Source organism: Cetorhinus maximus, chromosome 11, assembly GCF_964194155.1.
Source record: "Cetorhinus maximus chromosome 11, sCetMax3.hap1.1, whole genome shotgun sequence".
NCBI classification, from domain to species: Eukaryota; Metazoa; Chordata; class Chondrichthyes; order Lamniformes; family Cetorhinidae; genus Cetorhinus; species Cetorhinus maximus.
Genome location: NC_135889.1, coordinates 8,767,052 through 8,790,795, shown reverse-complemented (window position 1 = coordinate 8,790,795; position 23,744 = coordinate 8,767,052). Strand labels below are relative to the sequence as shown.

Sequence of the window (23,744 nt, the reverse complement as noted above, 5' to 3'; positions counted from 1 at the left end):
ACAGGGAGTCTTTTGGGGGAATGTTTTGTAAGACTAATTTTAAGTGTATAACTGTAACCTTGGGTGCCTAAGTTTTCTTTTCATCTTGTTAATAAAACATCTACTTTTAATTTTTAAAATCCCAAAACTGTTACCGGACTTGTTGCCGCTGAAATCAGTACACTTCCTTCTCATTTTCAGAATACAAAAAAAAGAGTGTGGCCCATAAGCCAAGTTTCCCCCTGGGGTTTGGTTTGCACAGCAATTAACATCAGCTATGGTCATAACAAGAGGGCATGCCATGATTCATAGTGGTGTGAATCTCTCAAACTCATCATCATTAGGCTCGACATCTCTGTCTGGACATATTCCAGGAGACATTGGCAGAAGTAATGTCACGGGAACCCAGCGGCATAGCATGAAAGCTATTTAGAAACAAGCTGGATTGCATTTCAAAGCAGTGTCAATGAAATCTTCTTGATATTTCAATGCAAGAAATGGTGGCAAAGTTTCAACCCCACGGAGTGTAAAAGTGTCCAGGAGGTCACATATGGACAGGAGCAATTAAATCAATATGCTCTACACCAGGGGAAAAAATATTCCTCTCAAACCTGAGCGCTCCTCTTGCCTTCTGCCGGAGAGCTGAGCTCTGGCGCAGTCTTTTGAACCAGTGGCATCCTTCTGGAAAGAGTCAGTGCATCATAAGACAGAACACCATGTAGTAAATAATGGTGGGGTTAGTTTGAGCAGAGTGGCTGCTGGCTAACCTGGCTCCCTCCATGTATGAGTGACAGGTCACAGAGGGCGAACAGCACGAGATGCATAGCCGCACATTGCTCCAGCCGGCAGCAACAATATAACCTCCCCCCCGCACCCAAGGGTGAGCCCAGGGCCAAAGCGTTCCAGTGCAGAGGGTGGCCCGGACAACATTTCGTTCCACTGCCACACAATACACAATGCACCATCTTGGAAACATTGTACAAAACCCATATCAGAAAACAGATAAGAAGAGCACTCATTGTGACTTTATTTTGAAACCATTCCCCCTGTTGCCTCAATGAATGAATCTCAGTTGGGAGCTTCTTCCTCCTTGCATCAAGCTAAGCAATGAGGGTGCAGGTCCCGCACTTGTGCGCATGCAGTGCATTAAAGATGGAGTAGACCAAACAAATGCAGAAAAGAGTTTGCACCACCCCACCCTCACTTGCCCTGCCTCCTTTGTTGCTGATGCTGCGGTGCATGATGACATCATCGCACACATGCGCAGGCTAGATTCTGGCAAACAAGGAAGCCTATATGTACAATGGAATCCATAGCTGATGATGGCAGCGGTCTGAGCTTCCGCTGCAGATGATGGGTGGCTGCTGCTTGTGCTGCAACATCAACCATCAGGCACTACATCATAGTTGGGTCCACAAATGTGCTGATGGAATTGGCCACCAATTCTAAGCTGCAAAAGATGGGTTCCAAGTTCTGTGCAAAGCCCAAGCCAAGTTGGTGCTGGACTCCTCCATACTCCTTGACATTCAGCGCAGACGTTCTGGCAGGCTTCCCAATGCACCAAACATTCCATTGTGCATACCCACCAATATTCTTCTCTAGGCTGCCTCACTGAAGTGCTCATCTGACTCCTCTACAATGGAACCCATGAACAACCTCATCCTCTGACAAGGGGCACCTCCTCCTTGTCCCCTGTCCTGGCTACAGCCCACTCATGCCCAGTGTGTCACCCTGTGCAGATCCCACCTCTAATCTATCCTCTAATGTTTCCTACATTACACCATGACTACACCTCGAAAGCACTTCATTGGCTGTTAATTGCTTTGAGATACCCTGTTGCGAAAGGTGCTATATAAATGCAGCCTTTATTTTCTCTTTCAGATATGCAGAGTGTCAGTATCCGAGCTAGTAGCTGCAAGTGTAAAATTAAGCAATAGTTCTGTCTTTGCCATCACTGTTGTCTTGATGTCCTCCCACTGCCTATAACTTAACATGTTTTTTGTATATACCCTCCATATTGTTGCCTAATTACATGGTTTTGTGGTTTGTTCTTAATTTAGTAATTTTTTTTTCTACAAGTATACAAAACAGGTCAGCCATTCGCCAGACTTCTGGGGCTCCTACAGTCGACCAAATGAGAGCAGATTACAAGCAGAGTGAAATCTCCTGTGTTTCCTCAATTCCACTAAAAAAACACACAAGGTGTTATACCCAAAAATGCTGTCGAATATTTCGTTGACTCCTGAGGAACAACATTTCTCACGATCTTATGATGTGGGGCAAATGGGTAGGGTTCACTGAACGGCCTGAACCAAGAGGACGATCTAGGGCCAGGCTGTGCTAGAACTGAGCTAGGGAAGGGGAAAGCAAAAAGAGTCAGCTGTCCGACACCAGCCAGCAATTTAGTTGCGGTGCAATGACACGTTTTGCTTTTCTCTAGCTTGGTTTCTACCTGAAGAAAGCATTCTGAACCAAAACAGCAGATGAGGTGCAATCTGAGGATTGAGATGAATTGAGATGATCACATAACCCACAACATTAAAGCATATTGATGGCTCAAGTCTGATTTTTTTTTTCCTGTAACATGTTAATATGTTAAAAGACTCCTGTGACAATTAGACTGTTCAGGACAGGAGATAGTTAAAATCCTGAAATCTCTCGAAATTGAGAAGAAGGATGCACAAACCTGCAAGCGACTCCCTTTTTTTAAAAAAAAAATTCAAAAATTTCATTAAATTCTTTTTAATGGAAATTTCCTATCTTAGGAGTTCTGGCATTTTCCTCAATGCCTTGTTAAATGTCCTCATATTAAAGTCTATCAAACAGGTTTGATAAAATAACAATAGGGAAAATACTGTAGATTAAGGCAAGTATATTTGTGTATTAGGCATTGTGTTTGCAGGCATTCTATTAAGTGTTATCTGGACAATCCCTTTGCTGTTTTTGCTGGCTGTATGTATGATATGACAGTCCATCATATCAGCTCACAACACCTGGTCTGTCTAAAAAAGCAGTAATAATCAAGGAGCAAATCACCTGCCCCGACTCCTATCAGACACCGAAAATACTGTCATCTGCAAGCAACATGTCAGCAACAAAGGTCTGTTCAGCATTAGCAACTGATGGCTTCATCTCCATCTGCCTATCTTAGTTCGATAAATCCATTGACCACGTCTTTCAACAACCCCCCCTGCCTCCCCTCAACATTGTACTAACCTCATTTATGAATCCGCTGCCCAAGCATCCACATTGCTGGGGAGTCACAGCAAGGTCAGAGGAGATTAGTGGAGAGCTCAACTCATAGAAGTCTGCTGTTTGCAATTTTTTTTTTTTAAGAACGCATTCCATGAGACAGAATTTTAAAAAATCCTCTTCTATTTTATAATTTCTTGATTTGCACTTTGTTTAGGGCCCTGCAACAAATGCTGCATCAAAGCAACGTACCAGTGCATTAAATGAGTCCAACTGGCTCCATTGTTGCTTATTTTTATTAGATGCTCCATCTAATAAGTAAATTTTGGCACCCCATCCACCACCTTAAACATTCAGCCCCTCCTGCACACACTGGCACAGGGTGCACTGCACCAACTCGCCAAGGGCTCTTCAACTGTGCCTGCCAAAGCCAACCTCTACCACCTAGGAGGATAAGGGCAGCAGATGCACAGGGACAACACCACCTGCAAGTTCTCTGCCAAGCCGCACATCATGCTGACTTGGGAATCCATGGCACTCCTTCATCGCTGCGGAGCCGAACAGCACTGTGGCGTAGTCACATCACACAGGCTGCAGCAATTCTAGGTGGCTCACAACAACCTTCTCAAGGATAATTAGGGACGAGCAAGGAATGTCAGCCTTGCCAAGGACGCTTGCATCTCGAGAGTGAATTTAAAAAAAAGTCATTTTACAGTGTGCAAGAGAACAGTTGAAACCATTGCATGTTTGGTTCCCATCTAAGATAAGAAAAACGAGCACAGACAATGAAGGTAAGAAAAAATATATATTGATCCCAGCTCACTCCACTTGCACAGGTTTATGAATCAGACTTTTGTTTCAGAATAACTCTGTTGTCTCCAGGCCAGAGGTTACATCTGCGGCATATCTCATCAGGAGCACAGAGCATCCCTTTTCAAGGAACTCACTGCTTTGGCACCAGCCTATGATAATAAATATCTATCATTCAGAAAAAAACTTAAATGTTAATAACAAAGTGGAATCAGGAGTATGGGGGAGGGGCAGTAGTTGCAAAGCAGGTATGGGCGGTGGGGGTGGGAGGGAGCGTGGAAGGTTTTGTTCAAAGCACTGCCTTTTAAAACACAGCAGATTCAACATTTTATTTGACGGTTTTATACAAATGTCAGTCACTGGTTCTTCCAAGATCCCAAAGGAGCGAAGGGTGAAGAGAAACGTGTTGGCGTAAGGGACACAGAATTGTCTTTTACAAGTCATGGCCCTCAACTCAAAAAGCAGCCCTGTCTGAAAGGGTAGAGGTCTCTTCCCCTCTGGGTTATGGTGCATTTGAAAGGGTTTTAAAATTTGATCCAAGAGACCCAGAATGGATCAGAAAAGTGATCTCCCCTCGACATTTAAAGGGAAGGTAACCACAAAGAAATCCTCAGCATGTTCCAAAAGAGCTTCTGTCATAGGGATGGTCACCCACGAGCTGTACAAAAAAATCGTGCGATTCAAAAGCAAACACAAGAGAAGATTTAAAGCACAGATAGAGACCATTTGGCCTCTACCAGCTCTTTTAAAAGTCTGTCCAATTAGTCCCAATCTTAAACTCTTGCCCCATGGCTGTGCATTTTTAAAAATATTTTTCAAGTATATCCAGTTCCCTCCAGAAATGCTATTGAATCTGCTTCCACCACCCTTTCAGCAGATCACAACTCACTTTGTGAAAACATTTCATGCCTCTCGTCTCTGCTTATTTTGCCAATTATCTTTAACCCTGTGCCCTTTGGTTACCGTCCCTCCGCCAGTGGAAACAGTTTCTCCCTATCTATTTTAAAATCCTTCATATGATTTGAAATACCTCAATTAAATTTCCCCTACTAACTAGAACAATCTCAACTTTCCCACATAACTGAATTCGTTTATCCCTGGAACCATTCTGATAAATCTCCTCCGCATTCTCCCTAAAGTTCTGGAATCCTTTCTAAAGTTTGGTGTTTAAAATTGGACACAATACTCCAGTTGAGGCCGAACCAGTGATTTATAAAGGTTTAGCATAACTCCCTCGTTTTTGTATTGATCCCTGTACTGATAAATCTAAGGATCCCATATGTTTTTTAAAAAAAAACAGCCTTATCAACTTGGCCCTACCACCTTCAAAAGGTTTGTGTATGTGAACACCGTGGTAATTTAGTTTATATTGTCTCTCTTCGTTCTTTCTTGCAAAATGCAGCACTTCTCTTCATTAAATTTCATCTGTTAGACAGGTAAAATGGGCAGGCAGCAATATCCTCCTGATTTCTGCTACGCCTGTGAATACTTCTGTCTGGTTTGACAAACAACCCTTCACTATTACTCTCCAGTTTCTGCTTCTTAACCATACTACCACTGCCCCTTTAATCATAGGCTTCAACTTCACCAATAACTCTTATGTGACAACTTATCTTCTGAAAATCCATATAAGGACATAGGAGCAGAAATTAGGCCATTCGGCCCATCGAGTCTGCTCCGCCATTCAATCATGGCTGATAAGTTTCTCAACCCCATTCTCCCGCCTTCTCCCCGTAACCTTTGATCCCCTTACCAATCAAGAACCTATCTACCTCAGTCTTAATATATACACACAACAATAATACACACATCAACTGCACTACCCTCACCAACCCTCTCCATTATTTCATCACAGCTCAAGTTTGTCAGATAATGATTGGCTTTTAACAAACTGTGCTGACTGCCATTTGTTAACCCATTGATCAAATAGTGTGGTTTTCCTTGAATTATGCACACATGAATATTCATTTCATATATTCATAAAAACACTGATCGTTCATTTTCAGAAGGTATAAGACCCAGTTAACATATCTAAACACTTGAGAAGCAATATTAAGCCTAATTAGAATATATCAAAGGTTTACATTATAAGGTTTAAAATAAATACCAGGGAAATATTACTAGCTCACTTTGCTCTGACAATCCAAAGAACCCTATCGACTTGTCTAAACACATCCCTTAAACTCCTTCTCTCTAGAATGGCCTACTGGGCTTGTAAATACATTTTTTCTCTGATGATTCGATGCATATGCATAAATTAAGTAGTTCTGCACAAATCTTCACTCTTGACCTTTTAATTCTTAACTTGCATCGCCTTTTATTCGAAATCTGTCCTCTTATTTGAAACCTGTCAAGATAAATAATGTGCCTGGATTATATCCATTAATATCCCTTGATCTTAATATTTAAAATTAGATCACCTTGAAATCCAGGTTCTATAAGAAAACAAGCCTGACTTCCTTCAGTTTTTCTCAGCTTAAGTTCCTGACTACCATACATAATTTTGGTTGTTTATTTCAGGATTCTGTGTGATTTTAGATTGCTTGTTTTCAGAAGTTTTGTATTGGTAATGTCCTCCAGATACTTCACATGCTTATCCTGCAAATACTGACACTCCCCCCGGCCCCTTCCTGCAAGTGCTGACAACGCCAGAGATTCCCAGTCCTCACTTCTGAAAGGTCTACTATCCAAAGGAAAAGAGCAATCACTGCTGGAAATATTTTACTCCTTTAAAGCAACCAAATTAAGTTAGCAAATTAACGAGCTGCTTTAAAGCATGTGTCAGACCCCAAACAAGACAGACAAATTTAATTACTCAGGAATTCCCTCGCAAAGCTCAAGAGGTCTCGGTTCCCAGGTGAATTAGGTGACAGCTCAGTACTTTCAATCTGGTCTGATCAACGGGAACAAAATCCATTTTGATTTTTATTCTGATCTCCTATAATGCTTAAACCTTATTTGCCTGGTTTCTCAAACTGCAGACAAACTGTGGACTAAAGAGCAACAGCTTACACATTCTGATGCGGTTCACAGGAATATTAATTTGACACCGAGTCACATAAACAGATATTAGGGCTGAGAGTCAAAACACTTGGTCAAAGAGACAGGTTTTAAGGAGCATCTTAAAAAGGAGAGATAGAGAGGTGAAAAGGTTTTAGGGAGGGAATTCCAGAGCTTAAGGCCACGATGACAGCTCAAGGCACACCGCTAGTGGTGAATGGATGAAAATTCTGGATGCACAAGGGGCCAGAATTGGACGGTTGTGGGCTGGGGGAGCTTAGTGATAGCAGGGGTGAGAATTTTAAAAACAGGTTTAGTCATAATAACTGCCAGATCTCATTCTTGACAAACATGCTGCAACTTTAAAACTGTGATCCTATGCTGATGATTTTACATTGCTGCACGTGCAACTGTACCTGCCACCTACTAGCCGTTATTTTTAAAATCTTGTTAGGCTTTTTTCCATTATTTGTCATTACTTATTTTAGCCCCATGGGTGTAGGAATTTCACTTCTTCCCTCGAGCTACTCTACCAGTTGATTTCCTGGGTCAGTGCACGTCGGCACTGAAGTCAAAGTGGGTTTCGACAGTTGGGGTAACCAGAGCTAGGCACACAAAACATAACTTAGCCTCTATTTTCAAGTCATACGTTCTGTTCCTGCCTTTATATTATAAAGTCCTATGTCCACATTTATAATGGAAAATGCCAATGCAAACTTATCATGCACAATTGCACTCACCATTTAGTAGTAGCACAATAATCCACAGCTGGTGGGACTGAACCAACTGAACCAAGCTTTAGGGGGCATTTCCCACTATGAATGTGGGGACAAGAGTTTATAGCAGAAAAAGTTAACGAGAAGTATGCACGGAAGCTCTGCATGATCTTCCATAGCACAGCACATTGGGAGCTGTGACTAAATGTAACCTTCAGGTGAAACAGGGTTAGGAGGAATACAGGAGGAGAAGGGGGTGAGTGCAGGAGGAATGAGCAGGTAAGGTAGAATAGGAGAAGAGTAAGGCAAGTGCAGGGCAAAATAGGTAGGAGGGAGAAGTTGGTTGCTGCTTTACTGTGTGGTACACCACTAGAATATGGTTGATGCCAAATAAGTGTCTAGGGACAGCTGATTGGCATGCGCTGTTCACCTATTGGAGGGAAACACTTCAGCTGTTTGGATAATGCCCATCACCTCCCAAGCCTTAGCCAGCAGTCTCATGGCCTCCAGCACTACTGGCTTTCCTTGCTGGCCGTTAAGCACGTAGAAATAGAGGAAAATGATGTAGGAGTATTCCTAATATCACTCTTGTATCATTGGCATTCAATTTCTGGGGACCATCCAGAACATAAAGGGAACAGGGCTGTACACATCTCCATTCCTTCTTGTGGGAATTCGCAGAGGAAAAATCAGCCCCAGGCTGCCTTAGAAAAATATCAGTATGTAAGAGAAATTATGCAAAAAAAAGTTACAAACTAAGTTATACCTGCCCATCAGAGTTTTCATTCCTGGTCATTGTCTCATTGCTGTCTGTGGGAGCTTGCTGGGCACAAATTGACTACTGTGTTTCCTACATTACAATAGTGATCGCCTTTCAAAAGTACTTCATGGCTGTAAAGCACTTTGGTGCATCCTGAGGTCATGAAAGGTGCTATAGAAATGAAAAATCTTTAAGACTAAAAAGGTGTAAACAGGATTGTAACTGAAGTACATAATAATAAATATTCTGAACGATCACTTGTTCAAACTATTCACAAAAGGAAGATACAATAAACAAAAACCCCACATCAAAAAAAATAGAGCACCAAGGTATAATTAAAGGCTCATATGAATTAGATGACAATTCTAGAAAGCTGAAAGGCCTTAAAACAAATAACTCCTCCAGGGTTAAAATGGTATTTTATCCCAGAGTGCTGGGAGAGGCTATTGACTTATAACACACCGACATCGAATACGAGGGAGTCAACAGGAACTGGGGAGGCACAAATAGATTTGAAACAGGCTAATTCAAAAAGCATCACAAAATAAATTACATTCAATTCAATGTAAAATAATTTAATTGGTTATCAGGAATAAACTTGAGGAACACCTGTACAACAATCCACTAAGCAGTAGTTAACAAGGTTTCGGACAAAGATCCAGTCTGACTAAACTTGTGTTGCCACTTGTAAGAAAATCAACACGTCAACTATGGTAATCTCTACAACACTGTGGGCAGAATCATCCGTGCCCGCTGGCGTCAGGTGTGTTCGATGGCGTGAGCGGACAATATGGCAAAAAGGTCAAAAATCGGTTTCATGACGTCGTGAAACCATCCACTTAGCCCGTCGATCGCCAGCCGCGTTTCCCGCCATCGGACGTTGGGGACTTCATTGTAATACATCAGCATATCATTATAAGGCTAACCCTCCAGACTCCTCCCCGCTCCCCACCACCGCTGGATTGTCCGCCCACGTCGGCGTGATTGCACACTGATGAGATTCACCACAGCACATAAGAGGCGTGCACTTGGCAGGCTGCACTTTGAGGGGAACTCAGCGGTGAGTGCACAGTAACATTGCGCAGCGCTCGCCAGGATTGCCTGTTGGACATTGAGGTTGAGCCACGTTGGGGTGGGGCAAGGTGCGGCCAAAGGCTGCCCTAGTTGAGGTGACTTTGGAGAGTGGGGGATGCAAAAGTTACCCTGCGGTTGAAGGTAACGCACAAGCACGTGCCGGATTGTGGTGGTGGGGAGGTGAAGGGAGGGCGGGAAATGGGTGAGTTAAGCGGCCACGCATTAGGGACATCTTGTATAAAGTGACCATTCCTCTGCAGCTGAGACAGTTCAGATGCAGCCACATTGATATGATTGGAGTTGGGCCTCTAGCTTCTCTGTCCACTCAAGCAACGCAGAGGCATGAAAGTGCCACCAAGTGCTCCACAGCTTTTCACCCCTCCGGCACAGACTGCAAACCAATGAGCATTTTAGTGGACTGCAGTACAGTTGAATGACTGGGCACGATGTACAATCTCCTCACTAAAGCTGGCCATGGAGCAGTCACTGGAGGAGGCGCTCACAGCCCCTTGCAATGTCAGCATCCCGGTTTGGACCAGTCTTCCCCATGGTTCAAGCTAACAGTGCAGCCTTGCAGCACGGGTTAGGAGAATGCCTGTGCCTGAGCTGAGAGCACAGCATGCAGTCCAGTGGGCAAAGCTGCTGCCAATCGGTCAAGTGTGGTGGGACGGAGGTGGCTGGGGTTTCGGACAGCCATGCAGTGCGCTAAACTCTGGCCATCCAAGTGGGGATTCAGGTCAAAATATGGGTATGGATAAGAAACTGGTGAAAGAACAGAAGACAAGTGTGGAACAGAGGGAGAATCTCAAGGAGATTAGAGTTGGGTGCCTTACAACTAAATGTTGGGACTGTATATGCAATTTGCATATACACAGGTGCATTTTATTGCAAGACTGTGAAATGTGATGGGCAGGGTGATTTAGTTAGGTGGGAGCTGAAATATCACTTTGCCCACAGGGGTTCAAATTTAGAGATTAACTCTGTGGCGTGTTTGTGGCAGGTCAGGCCTCACATCGCCACATGGTGGTTTTCTACTTGTAATACATTTGCATCCACAAATACTCATTATATTCACATTTTTGCAATTATGTCCTATCTTCATGTTAAAGTCAGCAGCGCACGAGAATCTCGTGGCACCCAGTTAATGTTTGTTTAAAGGGGTGATGTCCAACGGTTGGTTTTGTGCAGTTGTGTCTGAGGTCAGCGGTTTTCCTTGTTGAATTCTGCAGGAGAGGAGCAGGGAAATGACACTTTGCATGGAGGCTCAAACCGACAAGGGTGAGACAGTGGCGAGAAGGGTGTGGAGTGGGGATGAGGGCATGGAGGAGAGAAATGGGAAGAGGCCGACATCCTGGGTGTGGTGGAAACCGTCGGTCAAACTAAGATGATGAGGGGCTTAAAGGGTCATGTCAGTACTGTCCACTTGTGGATCCATCTCAGGGTGCTGGCTGGCAGAGTCCTTACAGAGCTTGGAGTTCACCTACAACATTTCAATTATCCCCACTGAGGGTGATCTCGGACAATGCCCTTTACAATGCATAGAAGGGCCAACTGAGCCTGCAAGTGGCGAATACAACACTGGGTGTTAATATGAACGTTCAATAAAGATTGAATGTAAAAACACAATATTACAATAAAGAAATGTCCCTAACTCCCCTGTAACCTTCTATGTGTGCCAGCCATGAGGCGTGACAACACATTTAGCTCTAAGCTCATCTAACAAATAACGATGATTCACACATGAATAAAGTGAAACCAATGTAATGTGAAATACTTATGATTCTGAAACTCAATGGAAATTGGTTAAATTGGCAGATATATCAAACTGGGGATGGTGAGGCAGTGGAATTAAAGGAAGCAACCACGCACTACAGAATGAGTTAAGCCAAGTATGTGAATGGACTGAACAAAAGTCGAAATTTAATACAGATATGATTTGCACATAGAAAGACGGGCATTGTAAAAAAACTTCATAGATTGTGCTGAAATAGCGAAGGATGAAGCTGACAAAGACTGCAGCGTTTAAATTGATTTAGCATGTCCAGCCAATGCAGAGCAGTAACAACAAAGCTAACAGGATGCTGACAAGTGGACAACCAAAACAGTAGAATACAAATCAATGGAAGTCTTGACCAAAGTGTACACAGCTCTGGTCAAACACCTTGTTCTGGTTACTGAGAAACAAGGCAGTGCAGAACAGCCGTAGTCTGATCCCAAATGTCAGGGATCTGAGTTGAGGCAAAACTCAGGAAACTTGAGGCTTTTTATCCTGGAAATGAAAAGCCTGAAAGATAACCTTATTACGGATATACAAGATAACAAATGGTATGGAAATATAATAGTCTTCCAAGCATGAAAAAAATCCCATGGCACTATTTTGATGAGGAGCAGGGGAGCTCCCCCGGTCTCCTGGCCAATATTTATCCCTCTACGTATTTCAATAAAACAGATTATCTGGTAATTATCTCTTTGCTGTTTGTGGGAGCTTGCTGTGCAGAAATTGGGTACCCACACCTCAAAAAGTATTTTGTCGGCTGAGGTTGTGGAACGTGTTGTACAACAGCAAGGTCTTTCTTTTAAGCAAAGTGGTAGAGGCAAGAACTCTGGAAACAGTTAAGAAACAACCAAATGAATAAATAGAGGGAGTGCAGGGTTCATCTGTAGTGAGCTTAATATGGGTTGAATAGCCTTCCTCATCTATGTATATTGTGATCACACCAATAAACTTACTATGTAGAGGGGTGGAATACATCAATAAATAAACCCAGTTGCACCCCAGTCGTTCATTTGGTAAACAGCCAGGAACGGTGCATAGTGGCAATGTTTCTGGACTAGTAATCCAAAGGCACGAGTTCAAATTCCATAAATCTGGAATAAAAAGCTAGTTATCAGTCGTGGTGACCATGTAATACGTAACTACTGGATTCCATTAAAAGCCCACCTGGTTCACTAATGTCCTTTAGGGAAGGGAATCTGTCGTCCTTAGCTGGCCTGGTCTGTGTGGGATTCCAGATTCTCAGTGATATGGTTGACTCTTAACAATTGAGTGGCCATTTTACAAGTGGCTCAGCACCACCTTGTCAAGGGCAATTAGTGATCGGTAATAAACACTGGCCTTGCCAGTGACACCCACATCCCATGAGTGAATAATAATGAAAAAAAATGTTCTAACATAGAACTGAGTAGTACAAATCAGGAAGTTTCTAGTCTATGCAGTTGGTTAAATTGAGTGGCACAGAGGTAAGAGCTTACAATTGGCCATGACACTTCCTATGCTGAGACTCTGCATCTGAAGAATATCCATTTAGGTATCAAACAACACTCACCAACTTGTGCAACTATACCACAGCAGAAATTCAGTGCCTTCAGGAGAAAATATTGGTTGGGGGGGGGGGGGTGGTATTTGCTTTAATATGTCTACATTCAGAACAAAAACAGACCCATTATGTTTATGAAAATAGTACACAAATACAGAAATTCACAGATAGGCGAAGACATAGAATGCAACAGGTCAACTGAAGCTTCATAGGCATGCAATATCACAATTATTAAAAACCGGTGTGCTTAATGCATCAACAAGCTCTACATGTATATGTGTAACACACCCGAAAAATGACACCAACGACATACATTAGAAGTCAGATGTAAATTTATTTTTAATTTTATTTCTACATGTAACAGAGAATCATGCTGGGATTGTTAATGTGAAGTGGTACAGTATTAGTGCTGGTACTCATGCAGTGATTACAGTATAAACTGTTCATTACACAGTGGAATGTTACCATGGGCTCAAGGTGAACAATCTCCTAAACACAACTTGGCAAATTTCCCTCATCTAAACAATGTCTGCCTCTGTCTGTCTCTCTCTCTCTTCACTGTAGCTCCAAGAAATATATTTCACTGGTAAGGTATTTTTGCTTTTTTAAAGAAATTTGTCAAAAGATGCACACAAATTAAACATTCTAACCAAAAAAAAAGTTATAATTTCTCCTCTATATGCTGAAGTCGTAATTAGTTACTGCTATACTAGATACGTTCAACAGCATTACCATCTCTGAATCCCCCACTATCAACATCTTGGGGGGGGCGGTGGTTACCATTGACCAGAAACTGTACTGGACCAGCCATATAAATACTGCGGTTACAAGGGCAGGTCAGCAGCTGGGAATTCTGAGGCGAGTAACTCATCTCCTGACTCTCCAAAGCCTGTCCACCATCTACAAGGCACAAGTCGGGAGTGTGATGGAATACTCCCCACTTGCCAGGATGAGTGCAGCTCCCACAACACTCAAGAACCTCAACACCATTCTGGACAAAGCAGTCCACTTGAACGGCACCACATCTTCCAACTTAAACATTCACTCCCTCCACCACTGACGCACAGTGCCGGCAGTGTGTTATGATATACAAGATGCACTGCACCAACTCACCAAAGCTCTTTCCAAACCCACAACTCCTACCACCTAGAAGGGCAGCAGATGCACGAGAACATCGCCACCTGCAAGCTCCGCTTTAAGCCACATGCTATCCTGTCTTGGAACTTATCGCTGTCACTGGGTCAAAATCCTGGAACTCCCTTCCTAACAGCACAGTGGGTGTACCTACACCACATGGACCGCAGTAGTTCAAGAAGATGGCTCGAAAAGACAGCTCAAAGGCAAAGAGGGAGGAGCAAAAATGTTGGCCTTGCCAGCATTTTTCATCCCATGAAAGAATAAAAAAAGTTAGAATTGCTTACATAACATAAATGGGAAAGCTGGATATCATCATATATCCAAACTATCCAGGCAATGTGACGTTAGTTCACTCAGTTTCAGGTTAACCTGTGGCAATTGCGCACTGTCTCAAGCCCACTATGCCCATACAGCAGTGGAGTTTAATTTTCCTAATATAGCTTGCCTAGTTTTGTCTATTTTATGAAATACGTATAATACTTGAACGGAGATGCACATTAGACTTTTCTTAGATCCTAAACTTACTCTTCAGTGTTGAAACCTTAGCAACCTAAGAACTTAAGCTCTTTACAGCCACAAAACCAAACTCAGAAGCAATAAAAATATTGTAGCAATCTCGTACACATTGCTTCTGCAGTTTGTAACTTTGCTATGCCTTTTCATAAAATAAAAGGAAAGAAAATTCCAGGAGTCTCTGTGTTGTGCTTTTTTAGTCACACCTGACAGTAAATTTTCCACCTAGTTGTGCCCTTTCGTGCTTTCTCCATTGAGGTGGTACATGAGTTACACAGCACCCATAGGTGTGTGGAGCAAGGGAGGGTTTATTTTATTCACTGTGCTGTGTTAAGTGAGGCAGCAGGTGTCAATCAATGCACAGAAAAACAGGTTGAAAGGTCACACATCTTAAGCACAATGGGATGCACACAGATACATACAGGAGTGTAAAACATTACTTGTCGACAGAGGGAAAATGAACTGTCACTTCCATGCCGGTACAGCCCTTACATACTTCACATGAGCACCTGGATCTTCAGTACTGCCGAACATTAATTATGCTGTAATGGGACACTGTCCATCAAATGGTCCAACTTTAATAGGAAGAGGAGGATGCTGAATCAATAACACCCACTGGAAGTTCAGTATTTGGACACATTGAATTTATGCCAACTGAAATATAAAACTGTAGAGAAACCCTGTCCAGGTTCCTACCACTGTTCGAACTGTTGCTAAACAGGTGAATCTGGTTTAGAATATATATATATATATATATATATCAAATCAGAAAGTCCAAAAATATCTTTCTGTATGTTTCTTTTATATGATCAATTATTGTTTATGCTATGTGGATATATGCTTGGAGTAAATAAAGGCAAGAACAACTGCACCAATGTTAGTCTTCTCTTTGGTGCCTCATGATTTCCAGTGTAATGGTTTGCCCACAGAGCAATTATTATTGCAAATTCAAAAATGTAATTCACTGTGTGATGTGCTCAGAGATTTTGACATGATAAGGCACTATACAAATTAAAAAAAAACTCTTGTTTTTAAAATGAATTATGTCTATAACATGGGAAACCAGTTGGCAGAAACCAATCTGAGACAACCGTAAACTCTCCCAAATGATCAATGCTTGTCTGATCTCGGCAAGCACTTCCTTAAGAAGCAATGCTATGTTGAGCATCATTTTGGTTAGTGCTGACTGATGTTTTAAAAACTGATATTAACCAGGGTGCCAAAGTTATTTACAGCGGATTGGGTTTCAGCTATTTTGGAGTAAACAGGACAAAGTGATGACAGATATTCTCCATTTCCTTTTATCTACGGCACTGTGGAATTGTCAGAAGAGATATTCTATGGATAAATAGTACTCTTCCTTTGAAAGTTTCTTTGCCACCTGTATTCACATTCTCTTGATCAAATGCCCTCAAACTACAATCATTTTGCCCAAAATGACGTTCTCAGCCAGAATTTTTTTTTTAAAATTCTTAGGTGCCACTTAAGTGCTCACTCATGGAAAACATTTCCAATGTTTGGCTAACTTGTTGACATGCCGACAATGTATTTATTCTGCACCATGGAGGTTACTAGAGTTGCTGGGGGCACAAGTAACTTCTTACCAGAGAATGACCAGACATTTTAAATGCATCTGCATAGGGAATAAAGTGGTGAGGTCAGGAAGGAATTACTGCGGCTTCACTATTTTCACTTCTTCACAGATGGGTACAATAGTGTATGTATACAGAAGTAACATTTCTGGTTAATATTTGCCCATATTGTACCTACTTTATAAAACAAGACAATATCAATACTGAATACAAAGTTACTTGAATCTAGTGTTTTTTATCTCAACTTCCTCAACACCAAATAGCTTTTGTTTTTGGCTGTACTCTAGATAATGTTTTGAGGTTCTATGGTTCACTGACGTTTCTCTGGAATTTGTTGATTAAAGGTCTTTTTTTTGTTGCAAGCCTTTCAATAACAGTGAAAATGCTGCCTACATCTGGCCAGGTTTACTTATTTGTGGGTACCATGCCTAATTTATGAGTCACAGTCTCCGAATAAGCCTTAAGTATTTCGGATTGTTAAGTTTTTCATTGCTGCCAACCAGTGCACTTCTGGCTATAAACTCCCCAACTAAAACATATTTTGCCATTTTAAACAAAACTTCTCCCTCAATTTTCCCAAGAAATTGCTTGCTGCCTTTACAGTGGTTAAGTGCACCAACTTCTACTAACTTTGCTCAGTAACAGCAGCTTTTTCTTTTGCATCGTTATGTTTGATCATACAGCAGAATTTTCTCTCAAAACTAGCTGAAAATTTGGCCACCAATTAAAATGTTCTCCTTTATTTGTTAACGATGACCTTCTTTCATATCACACTAAATTAATGGTTTACCCAACAATAGATTCCACTATTGACGGTGAACAACTGACTGACACAAATGCATAGATATTTGGCAGCAGAACAGGTCACAAGGTACTGGCAAATTCCTGCTCATTGATTTGGAAGCTGGCATTTACTTTGGTGTCAAAACTAGTGAACTGACAAATGCTGGAAAAGTACTACAAACTCCTTGAGGTCTGGGTCAATGTGGAAAAGGGGATTGGAAGGAAGATCTTTCACATTTCAAAGTGAACAAACTAAAATAACTAATGACTAAAGACTCCATAGCCATTATATTCAAAGGCCAGTTTGATATTAATTGCGCACTGCTGCATTTTGAATACTTGCAACATTAAAAAAAATAATCTTTTTGAGCTGTTAAATTTTATTTCATACTTTTTGCTTGTATTTGGAATGTCATTTTCCATTATGAAATAAATGACATCTTAATGGGATTGATTTGTTTAAGTACAAGGTGAATTAAACAAACATTGTATTCACTGAGGTGCTTCCAATGGTTGAGTACAAAATTACATTACAGAAGACATTGAAAGTTGTGTTTAAGCGATTGTTCCTTATAAAATTAAAAAGGTCACAAAAATAAGTTTACAGAAGAGAATATTCGACTAGATTTCCTTGTGAGGCAATAAAACACGCATAACCTCCTCTCCACCCCATGATGTGTAAAGATCTCACCACAAGATACTTGACAATACACTCCCAATGTGTGGAGAAAATTCACATTATTGACAATAAGGTCTCAGTCTGGACAGGGCCATTGTGACAGAGCACACTTAACTGATGATACCCATGGCGTGGATGATATCAACAGGGTTTGGGTGGGATACCAGATCTACTATTATACGAGACATTACAGTACTGCTTCTCTACAACTGTGATAAATATTCTAGTTAATTACATAAAATTACATAGAATTTACAGCACAGGAACAGGCCATTCAGGCTTTGCCAGTTTTTATGCTCCACACGAACCCTTTCCCACCCATCTTCATCTAACCCCATAGGCATAATCTTCTATTCCTTTCTCCCTCATACACTTACCTAGCTTCTCCTTAAATGCATTTGTCCTATTTGCCTCAACCACTCCATATGGTAGCAAATTTCACATTCTCACTACTCTTTGGGTAAAGTTTCCCCTGAATTCCCTATTGGACTTATTAGTGACTATCTTCTATTAATGCTCCCTAGTTTTGGATCCCCACCCAAACACCTTCAAAAAGTAGAAACAACAGTTAAGTTGAATTTAAGACTCAAGAAACTGAAGTAGTACAGCAAGCAAAGGTATGTGAACTGAGATATCAGTGGAAAGGCGTAACAGTTTGTGCTGGTTTGAAATCCATTTCTATTTTTAATACTACAGTAAAATTCCTAAACCCGAAATTTGGCTGGCTATGACAGTCGATTTTGTTTTTCATTAGATAATCATTTACATTGTCTATCAAACTATTTATCATAGAAATCAGCATTCCACGCCAATTTTAAATGCTGCAGTAATTACTTTTTTTGATTATAGCACTTATTTTCTATCTTAATATGGAATCACAGTCGAATTCTTCAGATTTTTTTCTTCTTCTTGCTTTTCTCCCCCATGGAAAGACAGAAGTGTCTCCACATCTCTCAATACCACACTGTCAAGCAATGTGAATCAGACATTCTCCGACCACTGCAACACTTTGAAAAGAAAACTTTCAAAGTGGGTCCCATCATTTATCGGTTACTCACCCAGAGCAAACAGTATTCAAAGATCGCAGACAGGGTCCCAAATTCTCCAAATTTGCTGTTTTGTGGTCCAGCTGGTTGGAGAGTGAAGTCGGACCTCCCTTGGAGGTCAAGACCAACCAATTTAAGTATTCTGAAAGAATCAGATTTATCACCTGACTATAGGGCTGCTTAGGAAATTATGCACGTTAAGCTCAAATCCCAATAAAGTGTAGGACCCCATCTCAGACCTCCGCCCAAGATCTAAACTGTTAACAGTATTGATAATTAAACAATTTTCAGGGTCCATATTGAATCCTGTACACCTGAAAGCATTACCACTTAAAAACGCATGTGTCCAAAGCTAGCTTGCACCACATTCCCCTTTACTTAATAGTTTTGCCTGAGCTCAACTGAAGAACAGTGGGCAAAGTTGAAAAAGCAGTATAGACAAAAGGACAAGGGGGTGGGGACCCACCGTGCAATATCTTGCCGCATGGTTGCCAATACTGCCTTTGTCATGCTCAGATAGCAAGAGTCACATGGAGCATTAGGTTTGCTCACCATGTCCTTTTAAGCAGTTAGGCACAACCCGTCAATTTTCTGGGATCCAGGACACAAATTCTAATGATAATAAAACACTACAAACAGTTAGCTATGCAAAAAGGTACACAATACAGATGAACCTCAAGCACATAACTCATTCATTTAAAATGCAACCCTCATCATTTTAATAATACAAGTATTAAGAAGCAACAAAAAGCTGACTAGATACTGCTAAATTGTTGGTTCCAGCAAGATTGACACTGCTGACTGATGCACTACCAGAAGTAGGGTTGCATAAGGCAATAACTAATACAGCATTTATGTGCATGTATATTTTATAAACAGACATGGCAATGAATAATTCTGTATCTCATAAAATGGTTTTGGAATATCTGACCATAAATATGTTGAATGACTTACACTTGGTTATGCCAGACTGACAGCGGGCTTAATTCCGCTCACTTCAAAATGACCATAATGACAGCATTAACAACAGCTGTGCTTTCAGTTAAGCAAAGGCTCAGATTGGAGAAAACAAAAACCAAACAGAGTATATATAATAGATCATGTAACAAATAACAAGTGAGGTTAAAGGGTACATTGATCCTGTGTGAGTACTGTCAAAAGTGGGCTCTGAAAAAGACTTGAAACATTAACTCTGTTTCTCCCTCCACAGATGCTGCCAGGCCTGCTGAGTCTTTCCAGCATTTTAGGTTTTTATGCCGTCCACCTGCACTGACTCCACTCACAAATAAAGGGCCCAAGCTCAAGAGTTCTCACAGGACTGCAAATCTACTTGTCTTGGGTCTTGTAATCTGATGTTGAATTAAGTATCTCCCATTCTGGTCACTTAACACTGAGAGCCAGCTTCACAAGTCAGCATGCTAATCTGCACAGGTTCTGAAGCCAGTATCATAACCTACTGACTGACATGAAATAACAGCAGAATTGCTCCCCAAATTTAAGTACTGGCTACAATTATTATTCTATCAGTTTTAAGGAAAAGCTAAAGCTTTCTAACCACTGATGTTAACGCACTTGCAGATGTGCAGAACAGTAGGTCTCCTGCTTGGAAACTGGCATCCAGCCACAGAAGTGTTGCCAGACCACAGCATAAACATGGAAGTCATTTGAATCTCAATCTCCTGGATCTGATCTGTTAAGCAAAAGTGCCAAAAGATAAGATCAATATTATGTACTCAAGGCATTCAGTTTATGCTACCACCAAAACCTCTTGATTGGTTTAGTTCCAAGGCAGTTACACAGTGTAATGGTTGTAACTTGGCAGCAACACACTTTGACCTTTCAACACCAAGGTTGAGGATCTTGTACAAGAGGCTCTGCCACCCCCAAAATAAAATCATGAAACTAGAATTGTTCCACTTGTAATTCAACTAGTTTTCAAGTGTTAGAATCTTGGTTAACTTGCATCCCCCTTTTATTTCTGTGACACATGACGCAAACCTTTAATGAATTACGATTGATTGTTGTACTGTGACCCTTTACACTCGCAGATGCCTTCATTCAGTTGCGAAGGTTTAACGCAAGGAACATTTGCATCAAAGCATACGCTATTCCAGTTTATACAACAAAGAAATAAACACGCCAACAGTCGTGCATGAAGAAAGAACAAGGAAAAAGCAGCAGGCACACACGTAAGACAGATAGCATCCCTTTTATGGCTAGGCTAGGCTGTAATTTAAAATTTACCAAAATGCACTTCAACACTTCATTACATTTTTTAAAAATACATTTTTTTGGACTTTGATTTGTAAAACTGAACTCTTGGTTAGCTGCTCCGACTCCTTGTGAAAGAACTGTCACACAACAGTGCTGAATCTACCTGGACAATTTACAGTTGAGGGCTTGTCAGAATCAGTTGAATGCAACTGTATCATTTTGCAAGAGATGCATCTATACCAACAAGAACCACTGAGATCACTGTAGTCTGCCAAGTTAAATTATGACCTGTCCTTAAAGAAAACACTTCAGTTTGAATGCTACATTGGAATTGACTTGCAAATAGACATCGCAGCTGTCAAAAATAGAGAGCCCCCCAAACGTGCTGAATCAAAGTACTACACTTGCCTGTGATGGTTCTGCTAACTTAGGGGGCTTGTACATCACATCCCCATTATCTAAAAACAACCAGTAGACAGTTTGCCCTTTCTGTATCTTTACAGGAGCTCCCACACCACCCTAAGTCTAAGTTCTCAAGAGTTTTGCTCATTATCATGATGATGTTTACCCCGAGAACATGTATAGGGAGAAACTGTATGATTTAGTGCTCCTGCTGTAGCACTTCACAAAACAGGAGCGGGACTGTGGGTATGAGTGCACAAGTCAGCGTTCCCCAAATTGTAGCCCAATTGATTTTCTGTCCATTAGAAAATTGCATGGACTGTGAATATGGCACACTGACCTTTGCATCTCAATTCAAAACACATGCTTCCCCCTTCACAAGTAGTTCTGTTTCAGGAGTGCTAAATTGCAAAACTATAAAGACCAGTTCTAAAGGTTGAAACTAATGATGACTATACAGGTTATTTCCTGTATATAATATTTTCAGAAACAGAACTCAACATTGTCCTTTCAGAAACTTGTCCTTTCAGAAACTTGTACCATGTTTTAAACCAGCATAGCCTAGGGAATGCTCATAAATATGCTCAATGCTGCACATTTCAATTACAGCTTCAATTACTGACTTTATCTGCCAGTTTAGAGGCCAATTAAAACAAGTATTGTGTACATTGCTTTTTGTGCTATTTTAAAAATCTAGCTGATAGCCAAGAAAAGGGACGCGCCTTTGTTTTAAAAAAAGGAAATTTAAAAAAATTAGTTTAAAGTTACAAGTTAATAAATACATCTGACACATGGAATTCCAGCAGCTTTGCATCCTTAAAAATCCCAACATGGGCTCAGCCAGACAGAGCGAATTGATCCTGTTCAATGGGCTTTTTCACCCACATGCCTAATCCGCTCCTCTGGAACTCTTTGATCAAGGACTCCTTGGCAGCTTGATACTCGGTGGCAGCCTGCTTTGCTTCATAGTATGAACTGAACTTCTCTTGTTTGGATCGATGCAAGAATGGCAACTGCAGGGATGGGAAAAAAAATGTGAGTGGGGAAAGACAGGAAAAATTGACTTACGTGGATTCCATGTACCACTGAACACAAATGGAAACAGTTTTAGATATGATGATTCAGTTAAGTGCCTCCATTTTATTTTCTTTATAGCTTTCCCCACAGGTATTACAAGTCATAACAACTGAAAATGGCATAACGATTGTGGACATCAGAACTGAGGAACAAGAACTTGAATTCTGGCCAACCCATTTTAATCTCTCCTGCTGTAACAATTAGAGTTTTTTTTCATTTGGCTACCAAAGTGTCTTTTGAAAAAAACCAGACATGAACAGCACGATAGCCACGAGACTAACGGATTATAATAAAACCTAACTGGCTCATTCAGTGAAGGGAACTTATCACCCCTACATGGTCTGCTTTCCTTGCGACTCCAACTTCATACTTTCTGAAATGGCCTAGCCAGACTGCACCTGTGTTAGCTGGCAAGGGAAACGACGTGAGGAAATAACATGCTGAATTTTAATTTCCAGATACCTAGCTGTTGCAGACATGTCTGTCCAAAAGCAGGTGTGACCATTGTGCAATCCTTGTGAAGACAAAGTCTCATCTGCACGGTCAGAGTAAACTCTGTTGTGTCATGCAGCACTATGGCTGTGCTAAGCGGAAGCGGCTAAGGATAGGTCTCACAGCCTTAAACTGGCAATCTATGAGTTATTGTGGCATGTCAGCAATATCCTTTTTATGTATATATCCAATTCCCTTTTGAAAGTTACTACTGAATCTGCTTCCATCACTCTTTCAGGCAGTGCATTCTTCATATCGTACCTTGCCGTGTTAAACAAATTCTCCTGAACTCCCTCCAATTCTTTTGCCAATCATCTTGATTCTGCATCCGCTGACCCTCTTGTCAGTGGAAACAGTTTCTCCCAAAACTACTCTTACCAAACCCCTTCATGGTTTTGAGTGTACCATTTTAGTTTCATGGGCCAGCTGGGTCTCAATTTTCTGGTTTTCTACAGCCAGGAGTTGACCACAATTAAGTTGTCGTGCACACGATTGAACAGATGACACCAATTTAATAGCCAACTAATTCACAATTGCAGTTTCAAGAAAAGTCATTTGATAAGGAACCAACAGCCTAAGAGAAAGTGGTGTACTGAGTGTAGTAAAAATCCAAAAACCATGAGAATGGTCAGGTGTAAATTTAAAAGAGAGACTGGACTGACTGCATCAGTCTCACTTTGCTGAATTTAAGGGTTCTAAGTAAAATGAGTTCAGCCAGTTGCAATATAATTTTTTGACAGGACTAAACTATTAGTTTTACTCAGAAAGGCTTCAGGGTAGGTATTGTGAGAAATGGGAAATGTTCTTCTCACGTGGCTGCGAATGCAAGGCACAATGCTGGTGAAGATTTACTCTGAATCTTACCCATGTGTACCCAATGGTGCAACATGGAGGATCTTTATTGTGCATCTGGCCACAAAGTACTTAACAGGAGAACATAAAAGGAAGTTTACCATTTGCA

The 23,744-nt window shown here is 41.2% G+C and overlaps 1 protein-coding gene across 1 annotated transcript in view; it reads right to left on the bottom strand.

Annotated features, from left to right (window-relative positions):
• Window positions 1–17,235: 17,235 nt before the first annotated feature.
• LOC144686374 (double-stranded RNA-specific editase 1-like) overlaps window positions 17,236–23,744 on the bottom strand; it is a 309,081-nt gene continuing 302,572 nt past the window's right edge. The window contains exon 13 of the mRNA XM_078551506.1: window positions 17,236–22,227. Within this exon, the coding sequence (XP_078407632.1) occupies window positions 22,051–22,227 (177 nt within the window). The 3' untranslated portion in view covers window positions 17,236–22,050. The remainder of the gene's footprint in view (window positions 22,228–23,744) is intronic.